This window comes from Arachis hypogaea, chromosome 10 (genome assembly GCF_003086295.3).
Source record: "Arachis hypogaea cultivar Tifrunner chromosome 10, arahy.Tifrunner.gnm2.J5K5, whole genome shotgun sequence".
Taxonomy (NCBI): Eukaryota; Viridiplantae; Streptophyta; class Magnoliopsida; order Fabales; family Fabaceae; genus Arachis; species Arachis hypogaea.
In genome coordinates, this window is record NC_092045.1 from 12,249,116 (window position 1) to 12,262,842 (window position 13,727).

At 31.9% G+C, this 13,727-nt stretch overlaps 1 protein-coding gene across 2 annotated transcripts; it reads right to left on the reverse strand.

Annotated features, from left to right (window-relative positions):
* Positions 1-277: 277 nt before the first annotated feature.
* Positions 278-5,844, reverse strand: LOC112715174 (uncharacterized). Of its 2 annotated transcripts, none has more exons than XM_025766943.3 (4): positions 5,639-5,844; positions 3,345-3,911; positions 1,480-2,322; positions 278-658 (listed from the first exon to the last, which is right to left on the reverse strand). In XM_025766943.3, the coding sequence occupies exons 1-4, from the start codon at positions 5,727-5,729 to the stop codon at positions 546-548; spliced, it is 1,614 nt and encodes a 537-aa protein (XP_025622728.1). In that variant the 5' UTR covers positions 5,730-5,844; the 3' UTR covers positions 278-545. The 2 variants fall into 2 exon arrangements, with proteins under 2 accessions (XP_025622728.1, XP_025622729.1); XM_025766944.3 differs by having other exon boundaries at positions 3,345-3,908; positions 5,639-5,841.
* Positions 5,845-13,727: the final 7,883 nt, after the last annotated feature.

Sequence of the window (13,727 nt, forward strand, 5' to 3'; positions counted from 1 at the left end):
GTAATTAGTCATTGACAATAATAATATATAAGAAAAATAAAGTAGGTAAAAAATAAGAGAAATAAAAAAAAAAGAGAAAACATTCTAATTTTATAAAAAAAATTAATTTTAATTACAATAAAAAATAACATCTAATATATTTTAATTATAAAATAATATATAATAGATATACTATACAACCATACATGATTATTTCATACTCTATTTATACTTTTATAATCATCCACTTCATGCTATAATTTTTATGACTTCATACTAACTTGTGGAAATATAAAGATTATAGTAAAATATTTTTTAATTATATTATTAACAAACAAGTGAAAAAGTTCTACGAAAATACAAAACTCCCTTTGTAAAATCATTAACAATACATATTTCATATAAAACACTAACAACAAACCCAGCTTTGCAACATATGGCACATGATAGCTAAAGACCAACGTTGCGCAAAGTATTATTTAGTATGTTTAGGATAAGTAGTATGACACAGCACTACCATAATATATTCTATTTATGTATTTGCCATAGCTGACTCAGAGTCGAAATTAGTTCATTCGTTCCTTTTCATTATCTCCATAATTTGTGCTCCAGCCAATTTCTGAAGGGCTCTTCATTTTGTGATTCCAGACTACATTTCCATCTTTGTAGTTCTCTGCTTCTGCATTTTCATTTGTATCATAGCTATTAGAAGACTTTAATTTTATCATATTAGAAAACTTATGAGACGGTTAAAATAACTATTTATTTAACAGATAAAAATGTTATTTATACATTAAAATTAACTATTAAAATTAGTCACTATGTATTTTTGTATAAATACATGTATTGTTTAATTTATTTTTAATATATATTTTATATTCTAACATATATTTTATTATTTTATATTAGTATCTGATTTTAATGTATACCTAACATAATTATTTTAGTGGTCAAATAATTGGAAAAAAAAATCAAAGTTTTAAAACCTTTTTTTGGTAACCGTCACAATAGCTAAACATACGGCCAAGATATTATTTTGGCAATCCTCCAAGTTATTTTATTTTATGGGTTTAATTACTCTATCCGTCCTTATAGTTTTATTGAATTTTTAATTAGGTCTTTATATTTTTTTTAATTGAGTTTCTATACCATATTAGATTTTGTAATTAAGTTCTTACCGTAATAAAAACATCAGAATTAACAGAATATTCCGTTAAACAAAACAAATATGCCTAATACTTGATTGAATATTATATATAGTTTAATAGAATATTTCGTTAATTTCAACGTTTTGTCACGGTAGGGATTTAATTATAAAATCTGATATGATATAAGGACCTAATTAAAAAAAAAAGTATAGAGACCTAATTGAAAATTCGATGAAATTATAGGGATCGAAAGAATAATTAAACCTATCTTATAGTAAAGAATGTATATAGGTAATTAAGCTAGGGGAAGAAAATATATAGAATTAATGTTTAGAGAAGTATTGTGCCTTACCAAAATGTTGAAAAGGTGAGGGTTGATAGGCAGCAAAATTAGCAGAGTAACCAGCATTTAAGATTTTCGGTGACACATGATGATGATTCCATTGTAAGTAGTGATTTGGATTGTAGCTGAAGGGAAGAGTATAGTAATTGTTGCTTGGAGTTTGGGGTAGTGCAGACAGAACATAATATTGGTAACTCCTATAAGGATTGTAACCAATTGAAGAATGAGGACGATCTGATGAGGGCTCGTCTTCAACTGGAGGACTCTCTTCATCTGGATGATTATTTGGATTTGAATTATACCAATCCGTAAATCTCTTACCCCAATTCTTAAACATGTTCCATATTTGCGATATAGTAGATGGATCACTCGGATAATCCATCCCTGATCCGTCTCCATAATAATCTGGACCATTATATGGATTATATCGACCAGTATTTGGATCATTATATGGATTATATGGACCAGAATTTGGACCATGAGGTGGATCATGATATGGACCATGAGGTGGATCATGAGGTTGACCTTGAGGTGGACCCTGAAGGGGATCATGAGGTGGACCATGAGTGGGATCATGAGGTGGATCATGTGATTGTGAACCATTTTTTGGATTAGTATTGGTACCTTGAGGTGGATCAGGTTTCCGTCTTATACGTCTTCTTTTTTTTCGTAACATAGGAAGAATAAGAGTGTTACTCCGATACGAGTCCCTATGATAGTTTCCAATTGAAGGATTAGTATAATGATCCTTTTCAATTTTAGTTGGTTTTAATGGAATAGTCCATTCAAGGTTGTTGTTTGAGCCTTTTAACTCATCAACCTCTTCCATATTATATGCTGAAAGTCTCTTTCCTAAAATATAAAGAGCAAAAGTGTCACCATTAGTAAAATTCTTAATTAAGATTTTAAAGTAAACATTTTTTTAAAAAAAAGGAACAACCCTTCTCTCCTGCATAACAAGAAAGTCTAACATAGATGGAATTATTTTTTTGCAATGGAGAATTATTAATTATATATATCATATTGTATTAGATGTGAAATTAAAATATTCTCAATTATTAGATATAAACATTATGTGATTAATTATGATAAAATCATTCATTAACTAGAAAACATTTTTAAGATAATGTATTTCTTTTGGTTTGTATGTAAAATTCCAACATATAATAAATTACAAATATGAGTATGGAAATTTTGTTTACAGTATTTATTATCTGAGGTTTAGTTACTAATAATTTTTTTTAATTTTGTAAAATCTACCACTACATCACACTGGTCTGGTCAATAATTATATTGTTATATATGGTTCTCTGGTTAGATATTATAAAAAAGTATAGGTGGACAATGAGAATACTAACAATGTGAACAATGAATATGTCGAATATTAAATTCAATAGGTATGCAGATGATTATGTGGATTATTTGTAATTTGGGGTGGAATATTTTTTTCTTTTATTGGGTCAATTCTAAAACTCATTGTTCACATTGTTTATAAAAATCACTGTTTACTTAACAAAATTCTTTTCATTTATATAGATAGAAAATTTTCGTATGTAGAAAATTTATGAGACTACTAGTTAACGTAAGATTTAAATACGAAAAAGTACGGGAGAATAACACCTTTTTTGAACAATATAAATAATAAATTAAAAAATAATTAATTTTAATTTTAAAATTTAAATTTTAAATTAAATAAATATAACCCCTGTTAAATGGACCTGAAATGTGGTCTGATGTTCACGTTTGCATCTTTTATTGTCCATCTAGTGAGATTGTTTAAGTATTAACTAGTAGTAACTACTACTTGTTTGATTAGTTAACTAAAATGTTAAAAGTGAAAAAAAAAAAAGTTTTCATAAAGTAGTGTGCCTTACCAATATTTTGAAAACCTGAGGATTGGTATTGATAACTGCTATATGGATTGTAACCAATGGAATGATGAGCAATATTATCCATTGAGTCTTCTTCTCCATCATCTGGTGGAGGAATCTTCTTTGATTCTGGATCAACTTTCTCTGATTCTGGACCTTCTCCATTTTGACCACGTATTAATGGTTCCAAAAGAGGTATAACACCCATTAATGGATTTGGTCGTTGATAATTAGTGGGTGGATCATCTGGATAATATGGATGTGTGGGTGGATCATTTGGATAATATGGATGTGGATTATGTGGATGGGTATTTGGGTTATGAATGTGTTGTTCTGGTTGTGGTTTTGGTGGAGTATGTGTACTAGTCTCTGGTGGTTTCTTATTTTTGTTTCTTCTAAAGAATAACATAGGAAGAACAGGATCATTACCCTGATGAGGGTTTCTAGAATAGTATCCAACTGAAGGAGTAGTATAATGATCCTCTTCAGTTTTAGTTGGTGTTAATGGAACAGTCCATAGAATGTTGTTGTTTTTTGAACCTTTTAAGTCATCAACTTCCACATTATCTGCTAGAAATTATGTATAATCTTTAAAATTTTAAATTAAATATCAAAAACCTTAAAATAATAAGAAAGTCTAAGATGAATTTTTTTGGAATTGAGTATTGTAAACCAATCATACTTCGTCCAAATATACTAAAAATTAATTAGTAATTAACTATTCGTATAAAAATATATAAAATATACATTAAAAATGCCTGAAACATCACATATAAAAATACACAAAATGTATAATGGCTGATTTATTCATTGATTTTTTATGTATATATTAGGAGTGTCTACGGATCGGATCGGATTGGATCGAAAATTCGATTCGATCCGCACAATTTTTATCGGATCGGATCGGATATGATATCCACACTTTTTAGTGACAGATCGGATCGGATATCGGATATCGGATATATCCGCATGATTAAACTTTCTCTTTTTAATCATATTTCTATGTAAAAAAATTCAATAAAAATATTTTTTTCATACTTTTAAATTTATTTATTCTTAAAATATTTTTAATCAAACTCTTTTTAAATAACAAAAATAAAATAATACAATATATGAATAATAATTACTAACTAAAACATACAAACAAGTAAATATAATACCAAACATATATATATATATATTAATTATTATTGTGCAGATCTGCAGATCCGCGAATCGGATACGCGGATGTAGAGCAGATATCCGCGATCCGATCCGCAAAGGGTGTGGATCCGATCCGATCAATTTGCGGATCGGATCGTATCTGCAATTTTCGGATCGGATGCAGATATTTACCGCGGATCTGCGGATCCGATCCATGGACACCCCTAGAGATAGCATCTTTTATTATTACCTAGACATCGTATTGAACAAATGTGAAATTAAAATGTTTTCAATGATAAGTACAAAAATGATTAATTTTATGTATGTTTAATTATATGATAAAATCAACTTCATGAATGGATTCTTCAACAAAAACCAAATTTAAGATAATGTGTCTAGTTTAGTTTATGTAAGATTTTCAACATTTTGTAAATTATTGATATCGGGTATGAAAATTTTGTTTGTAGTGTTTATTATATGTTTAGATAATGTGTTAAATAAATTGTTAGTTCTTGTAAAAATAATATAAAAAATATTTTATTACATCTAGTTCATTTTCAATTGAATTTCAATTGAGCTTTTAAATTTTTAGACCTCTAATTTTAATATTTAATCTAGTTCTCAAAACCTTAAAAATAAGAATGACGACCATGGGATAATCTCCATGTTCAATATGGCATTTGACCCCTCATAAGTTGATTAAGGATTCCAATCAACTTACCACTAGATCAAAACTAAATGGTTTATGGTTTATGGCTTTAGTCCTTGTATAATTTTATGTGATTTTAATTAAAAAAAATAGAAAAGAAAGAAACTAGTCCATACCATTATCCGCATACAATTTAGCTTCATACTTATGGATGGAAAGATGATTTGTATATAAGATGAAAATTCATTTTTTTATTAAAAAAAAAACAGTTGTATAGGACTCCAAAACTTATTTAACCATTTACTGAATATGTTACAATTCAAAAATAAATAGCTTCTATTTATAATCAAATTATTTAAAATAACACCTTTTAACAAAATTTGATTCTAAAATAAATAAAACCATCAACAATGCAACTAACATTTGTTTCATGTAGCGTAATTAACAGAAATGAAATATTGGAATTTTGTATCATTTGAATGAAAACAACAAAGAGAAGACTCACCATTGGGAAATTCACGAGCTAAGACATGATGAGAAGAGACGAAGAATGCAAAAATAAGAACAAAAGAAAAACAGGCTTTTGAGTTAGTCATCACTCAAATGAAACAAAGGAGCAGAGACTTTAGTGAAGATGAAGAGTGTGGATAATTTGGTATGCAATTCCAAACCCTTATATAGAACATGCGAACCAAGTCAACTAACAAAGGAAAACCAAAAAGAACAAAAAATAAGAATTTTTCTTTGCCAAAGTGGAAAGCCAAGAGTCAAAATGATTATAATGTATTCGCATTGAGGGTCACTCACTATGTTGCGTGGAGTGTTTTCCAACTTATATATATTCTTTGATTTCTTTCGTCTCAACTGCATAAGCTAAAGAGGCTTCTAAGGTACCTTAAAAAGACAATTAATGTTGGCCTTTAACTACACAAAACTGCAATATTTGATATGCTCACGTATTTTGAGTTCACTAGGTGGTAACTCTAATTACTTTGTATCTTTTTATCCACAAAAATGTAATTTATACACTAAAATCAGCCACCAATGTATTTATATATAAATATATGTATAGTTTAATTTATTTTAAATGTATATTTATATTTTAATATGTATTTTATATTGGTGACTAATTTTAGTGGTTAATTTTAGTATACACGTAGCATAGTCCATCTATCTATGCATTTCATTATTGGCCCTTGGAGTTAACCAAAAATGGCGTTGAAAAAAAAAAGAGAGTAAACCAAAGATATTATAGAAAATTTAGCCACCCACAAAAGAATATAGAAAGATCAAAACGAAAATGACATGAAAAATTTAAAATAAGTAAATAAAAATAAAAAATTTATATATATACATATATATATATATATATATATATATATATTATAAAAAGGTTTTAAAGATGAAATTTTGATGTAATTATTTCAAACAGATTAAGAAAATAAGACCTGTTTTTGAAAATTTAGTAATTTAGGTATTGACAAAAGTATTTGGAAAATCAAAATGACAAAAACCAAACATTATACTGAGAGAATGAGTACTCAGTGTGAGAAAAATTACGTTACAAGGGACCACTTTGTTCGTGTTTCAAAACTCAAGAGTATCCCTAGGCTCATTGATCTTATTTTAACCAAGGAAGCTTAATCATCAAGATAACCAAGCTTAACACATATCCTAACATAACATACTTTTAATCTAAAATGAAGCACATGTTCTTGGATTATCACTTTGTAAAGGAGCTGATTGTCGGAGGATTTTCTTCGGTAAAGAATTTCTCAAAATAACTTCGTTGTAAATATAGTTTTAAACTGACAAGTAATTTTCGGTCAATGTTTAATTTGTTTGCCACTTAAATAAACCCAATAAAATAATTGAAGTATTCAAATCTCAGTCGTCTCTCAAAGAAATTGTAGGGAAGTGTACTTTTTATTGGTTATGGTTTTCTATATTTTTGGGTTTTGGGTTTGATAACAAGAAAATATAAATTACGAGAAAAATAAACTAACAACTAAGAAAAGTTCTAACAAGGATTGAAAATTGGAATTCCTATTCTCATTATCATCATCAATTGTGATTGTAGGTGCAAATCGCTTTCACTTAATTATCCTCTAACAAATGAAGAAAAGTCAAGCGAGCAAAATCGACTTAAGTTCACAAGTCCTAATAAAAAACTAGATTTAGTGAGGCTCAAGACAACTAGCAACTTTCAATCACCAATCAACAAAAAAATTTTGATAACTCAAGAGTTTCTAATTAATCAATCTAAGTCAAAAACACAAAAATCTATTTTAAAATCCAACCAAACATTTTATCAAACATTTGAAAGGCACAAAATAAAAGTATAAAAGTATAGAAAGGTAACAAGAAATAGTAAAATATAAGCTTAACAAATGCAAGGAATCAATAACCAACAATTAAAGAAAGAAGCAATAAACATGAAATACATTAAAAGGAAATTGAATCTAACAAGAAGAGTTCATAAACTAAATTGGAAAAATAAAAGAATCAACAAGAGAAGATAAACTAAGATACTAGAACAATAAAAAATAGAAGAAAACTAAATTAAAGCAAGATAAAATTCTGAAGTTAAGAAAAAATAAGACTAAAAACTCTAAAATCTAGAGAGATGAGAGAGTCTATCTCTCTAGAAACCTACATCTAAAATCTAATGTGTGTGAATGAATGATTCGATCATTCTCCAGCTCCATTCCCCAGTCTATTGTCTTCATTTTCGGGCCTGAAACTGGGTCAAAAGCAGCCAAAAAATCGCCCCCAGCGAATTCCACTTATTGCGGCATGTGACTCTCGTCACGCGTACGCGTCAGCCACGTGCACGCATCACATGGACGAATTCCTGGCTACACATACGCGTCAGTCACGCGTACGCGTCAGTTTTAGGATGATGTGATCACGCGTGCGCTTCAACCACGCGCGCGCGTCAGTTCCAGTTTCTCAAACCTTCAATTTCTTGTATTCCTTCCACTTTTGTATGCTCCCTTTCCATCCTTTAAGCCATTCCTGCCCTATAAACTCTGAAATCACTTAAGGCACATATCACGGCATCGAATGATAATAAAAGAGGATTAAAAATTATCAATTTTAAGGGCAAAGAAGTATGTTTTCAATCATAGCACAAAATTAGGAAGGAAAATTAAAAACATGCAATTTATATGAATAAGTGGGAGAATAATTCACAAAATCCACTCAATTCACTGATGCCACTCAATAACAGTAAAGTAGATCAGGACAGTAATAGAACGCCATAATATTTGAGGTCTATGCTTTAGGATAGCGGGATTCACAACAACTTGTACCTCCAGAACATCATATGGCCTCTACAGAAACTATTCTAACAAAGATTGTTTATGTTACAATTATATAATGTTTAACTCTACGTTATCATTATATAAATGACAAAGAAGATACTGACCTAATAGATCGCAACATATCCAGCCTCAACCTAGTGTGAACAAATCTAGGCTCTCTCTCATGATACGGAGGATTAAATTGCTTCCACCTGTAATGTAATTATCTTACCATTATGAATGAAATATAAAGAAAATGAACAATTGTATTAAATAGAAAATCTGAATGAAGAAAATTATCTCAAGACCAATGGCTAGACAAATGAATCGTAACCACAAGGGTTGAATATAGAAAAATGCCAAAATATTCATGACTATAGAAGAGTCAACGGACCAGCTAACTGCACCACATTTTGAATGGCAATACGATACATGTAGTGGTACAACCATGTCAACGTGGTAGAGCCCTAGCTATATTTTTCCAACTCATCCATCTTTGCAACACAGGGCAACCAGCGAATGTGTACTCAAACATTGGACTTATCTCTAAATAACTAAGTAGACAAGAGCACCATAATGTACGCTTGAGTATAAATTCTAACAGTATTCTCACTGGCATCCGGCGGGAGAACATCTTTGCTGGAACCAAGCATGATAGACAGTGTGCTTGTGAATATATTGATCAGAAGAAAACTCACCAAATAACTCCAATCCTGAAACCATACCTATGCTGGTCTTCTTTCGAACATGTACAACTCAAACTCTGACAAACAACCACACCATTTGTTGGAAGTCCAAACTGGTAGACAACATCTTGCAATGTAATTTGTAAGGTCCCACATCGGTTGGGGAGGGGAACGAAGCATGTCTTATAAGGGTGTGAATACCTCTCCCTAGCATGACGCGTTTTGACGAGTGAGTGTGGGGGGCTTCGGCTATCATCCCTATCGTCAAAGGCAAAACCGTGAGACCTTGTGTGCCAAAGCGGATAATATCGTGCTAACGGGTGGCCTGGGCTGTTACAGATGGTATCAGAGTCGGAGCCCGGATCGATGTGCTAGCGAGGACGCCGGGCTCCCTTAGGGGGTGGATTGTAAGGTCCCATATCGGTTGGGGAGGGGAACGAAGCATGCTTTATAAGGGTGTGGATACCTCTCCCTAGCATGACGCGTTTTGACGAGTGAGTGTGGGGGGGCTTCGGCTATCATCCATATCGTCAAAAGCAAAACCGTGAGGCCTTGTGTGCCAAAGCGGACAATATCGTGCTAGCGGGTGGTTTGGGCTGTTCCATAATTGTGTACTCTCTAAAATGCATATAGAAGGTATAGGTCTCTGGATGTCATCACTCTATAAATGCACTAACAAGAGTCTCATCAAGCTTAAACCAGTAATCGTAAATCCTAGCAACATGATACAATTCAACAGTCTGAAGATAATGAATGATGCAATCGTGTAATGGCATCTTTTGCTGCCTCCTCACAGTAACAACACATTGACTCATCTATAAAATCAATATCCAATCATGTACATGTTTTATATTTTTAACAATAGTGTGAGTTGTTTTATTTTTTATTTATCTAACATTCACTAACTATACATGTTTGAAATTAGCAATAATTAGTTTATCTAAGATCTTTTACACTATAAATGACTTAATTATAAAATTAAAAACGGTGTAAAGATCCAATTAAAAGAAAAAAAGTATAAAAATCTAATTAAAAATTTGATAAAACTATAAGAATTAATAGAATAATTAAACGTTCTTTTAATGGGTTACTATGCAATCATTATGCCCGAGATTGGATTTTTTTTCTTTTATTTTTTTCCTTTACCTACTCTTGTAGTCTTGTTTTTATATTTGTTCAATTTTCTTTCTCTCATGATGTCATGTGAGCATATCGTCAATGTTTAGCAAAAATATAAATGAAAACAAAAAAGAGAAATTTTTGAAGGCTAGCAATTTTTAGTATTTTTTTCTATTATTTGATCAGCATAATTATTAAATTGTCTTTATAACAACAACAAAGTCTTGTCCAACTAGGTGGGTTGGCTATATGGATCAAATGATACCATTGAGCTCTATCATGTATTATGTCTGCAAAGAGACCGTTTATATATAGATCTCCTTTAACCGCCTCATGGATGGTCTTCCTTTATCTTTCACTCCTTATCCATCTTTCATCTCATCTACCCTCCTGATTGGGTGCTCTGTCGATCTTCTTCTTAAATGTCCAAAAAATCTAAGATGTGATTCTACCATCTTTTCCACAATAGGTGCTACTCCAATTCTCTTTCTTATATCTTTCTTCCTTATTCTATCCAATCACGTATGACCACTCATCCATCTTAACATCTTCATCTCTACCACACTTAACTTATGTTCGTGCTCCCCTTTGGCCACCTAACATTCTGTACCATAAAGCATAAATAGTCTTATAATAGTGCGACAGAATTTACCTTTAAGTTTTAAAGCCACTTTTTTGTCACATATAAAACTAGACACACTCCGCCATTTTGACCAACCTGTTTGAATCCTATGATTTACATCATGTTCAATCTCTCCATTTTCCTATATGATGCGCCCAAGATACTTAAAACTTTTAACTTTTCGTATGATGTTTTCTCCAATCTTCACTTCTGTATTAGGATTTTTCTTCGGCGGCCAAATTTACATTCCATATATTCCATCTTGCTACGGTTTATGCGCAGACCATACACTTTTGGAACTTCTCTCCATAAACCCAACTTCTTATTTAGGTCTTTCCTTTACTCTCCCACAAAGACGATATCATCGAAAAAAAGCATGCACCATGGCACAGGCTCTTGGATATACTCTGTGAGTACTTCCAAGACTAATGTGAAAAGGTATGGACTTAAGGATGATCCTTAGTGTAATCCTATACCAATAGAAATTTTTTCTGTTACACCACCTTGAATCTTCACACTAGTTGTAGCCCCATCATACATGTCCTTAATTGTACGAAAAGGTAAATACCAAATTGGTACCCGAAAAATTCTGGGGCTAACAAAATGGTACCTGACCTTTGTTATTGATAAAATGATCCCTAAAAAATTTTAAAATTTGACAAAAATACCCAAACGTAAAAAGCATAACATCACGTTGAACGAAAAATGTTGACCTGGCTATGGGAAGAGCTTCAGTGATGGTGGCAGAGAACTCCGATGGCATTTCCGGTGAGAGGGGAGCTTGATTCTCTAATCTCTTCCTTCATCTCCTCTGCTTTTGCACTAAGATCACCATGCATTACCTTGGGAATAGCAAGAGAATCGAGAATTGCAAGGAGGTCAGCGAGAAGATGAAAGAAGGTGGCGTTTGACGAGGGAAACCGTAGCCTCTAAAATCGAGGGCAATGGCTCTGAAACCCACATTGGGGAGGGCAATCATCTAGTGGAGCCACAAGTACCATATCTTAGGAAACCTGTGCAGGAATACGACGACGTTTTGACCTAAAAATAAGAAACTAGAGAGAAAGTTTGAAGGTGACGGGGTTAAAATATCAGAACTATAAGAAAACGGAATGCATGTGAGCACAATGAATTATGACCTGTTCCGATTTTAATAATGTGAAGGTTGAGACCATCAACTTTCATGAACTTGGAGATTGGATTATGACCATGCATGATGAAGCAAATCAAGTTTGGAGGAAGAAAAGAAAGCGGAGGAGGTGACGGAAGGGATTAGGATTTCGGGTAGGGGGTGAGGAGGTGAGAGAAAATATTAGCGAATCAAGCTTCCTTCTTCGTCGAAAACGCCATTAGAGCTCTCTGCCACCATTACTGAAGCTCTTTCGATGACCAAATCAGTGTTTTCTGTTCAATGTGATGTCATGCTTTTCACGTTTGGGATTTTTGTCAAATTTTAAAATCTTTCGGGGGTCATTTTGTCAATAACAAAAGTCAGGTACCATTTTGTCAACGCGAAAATCTTTCGGGTACCAATTTGATATTTACCTCTTATACGAATATATGCGATCATTACTCTCTTCCTTTCCAAAACCTTCCTCCATAAGACCTCCTTTGGCACCCTATCGTATGCTTTTTCCAAATCAATAAACACCATATCTAGATCCCATTTATTTCTTCGATATCTCTCCATCATCCTTTTAAACAGGTATGTAGCTTCAGTGGTGGATCTGCCTGGCATAAAACTAAATTGGTTCTTTGTTACTTGTGTCTCTTGTCTCAGCCTCTGTTCTATCATCCTTTTCCATAATTTCATGGTATGGCTCATGAGTTTGATCCCTTTATAGGTTTTGCAACTCTATATATACCCCTTATTCTTTTAGACAGGTACTAAGGTGCTTTTTCACCACTCATCTGACATCTTTTTTTTTACCTTAAAATCTCATTAAAAAACTTGGTTAACCAACCGATGTCTTTCTCTCCAAGGCCTTTCTAAACTTTAATCGGAATATTATTGGGGCCTAATGCCCTGCCATTTTTCATCTGCTTTAGAGCCTTCTTTTACCTTAAAGTCTCGAATCTTTCGATAATAGTCGAAGTTTAACAAATAAAATTTTACTAATTTATGTGTTCAAATCTAAAAAATGTGAGTGCAAACATATTAATCATGTGTACAAATTCTGATAAATATAAATGTAAATAATAAACTTTTTGTGAATAAAATTCTTATAAATATGAGTACAAATTATTACTAACTAAATGCTAGTGAAAAATATTATTTACTAGCAGTCGTACAATATAGGATTGCTCAATAAAAAATCCTCATAAAAAAACCGTATTACTTAAATTGTTACGGTACTACGTCCTCATTGGTACAAAGAAATAGTAGAAAAAGATAAAAGTTATATAACAACGGAAGATGTTCTGGTATTTCGCTGTACTTGAGCGGGATTTGATATTCCGTTAGTCTCCACCATTCAGATATAATATAAATAATGTAAATGGTTAAGATTTTGAAAGTTGTGCTTGAGTGAACATGATAAAAAAGACCTCATGGGGGGTGCGAGACCGGCTTTGTAGTTGAGAAGTTTTGATGCTCATGATTTGTCTCCACTAACCATGTACACTGATAGATAGGTGTGGAGAGATTAGTCTTCAGCCAAGTCGTGGTGCTACTTTCAACTGAGTTGGGAAGTTTTTAAGCTTGGTCTCCTCTGACCATTTTCAATTCGATTCTTTCTTCCTTTTCCTTGCAGCCATGTGACCTTCCTCTTCGGCTCTTCCTATACCTTTCACATATTTTTGTTAAAAAAATATTTGTATGTGTATAAGATGAATGGTAAAAAATTGTAAAAATAAATATTT

Coding starts and splice junctions, on each gene's coding strand:
- LOC112715174 (XM_025766943.3), bottom strand. CDS start 5,729: ATGACTAACTCAAAAGCCTGTTTTTCTTTTGTTCTTATTTTTGCATTC. Junction 2,323..3,344: donor CTCAGGTTTTCAAAATATTG/GTAAGGCACACT, acceptor TTTATATTTTAG/GAAAGAGACTTTCAGCATAT. Junction 659..1,479: donor CTCACCTTTTCAACATTTTG/GTAAGGCACAAT, acceptor ATGAAAATGCAG/AAGCAGAGAACTACAAAGAT.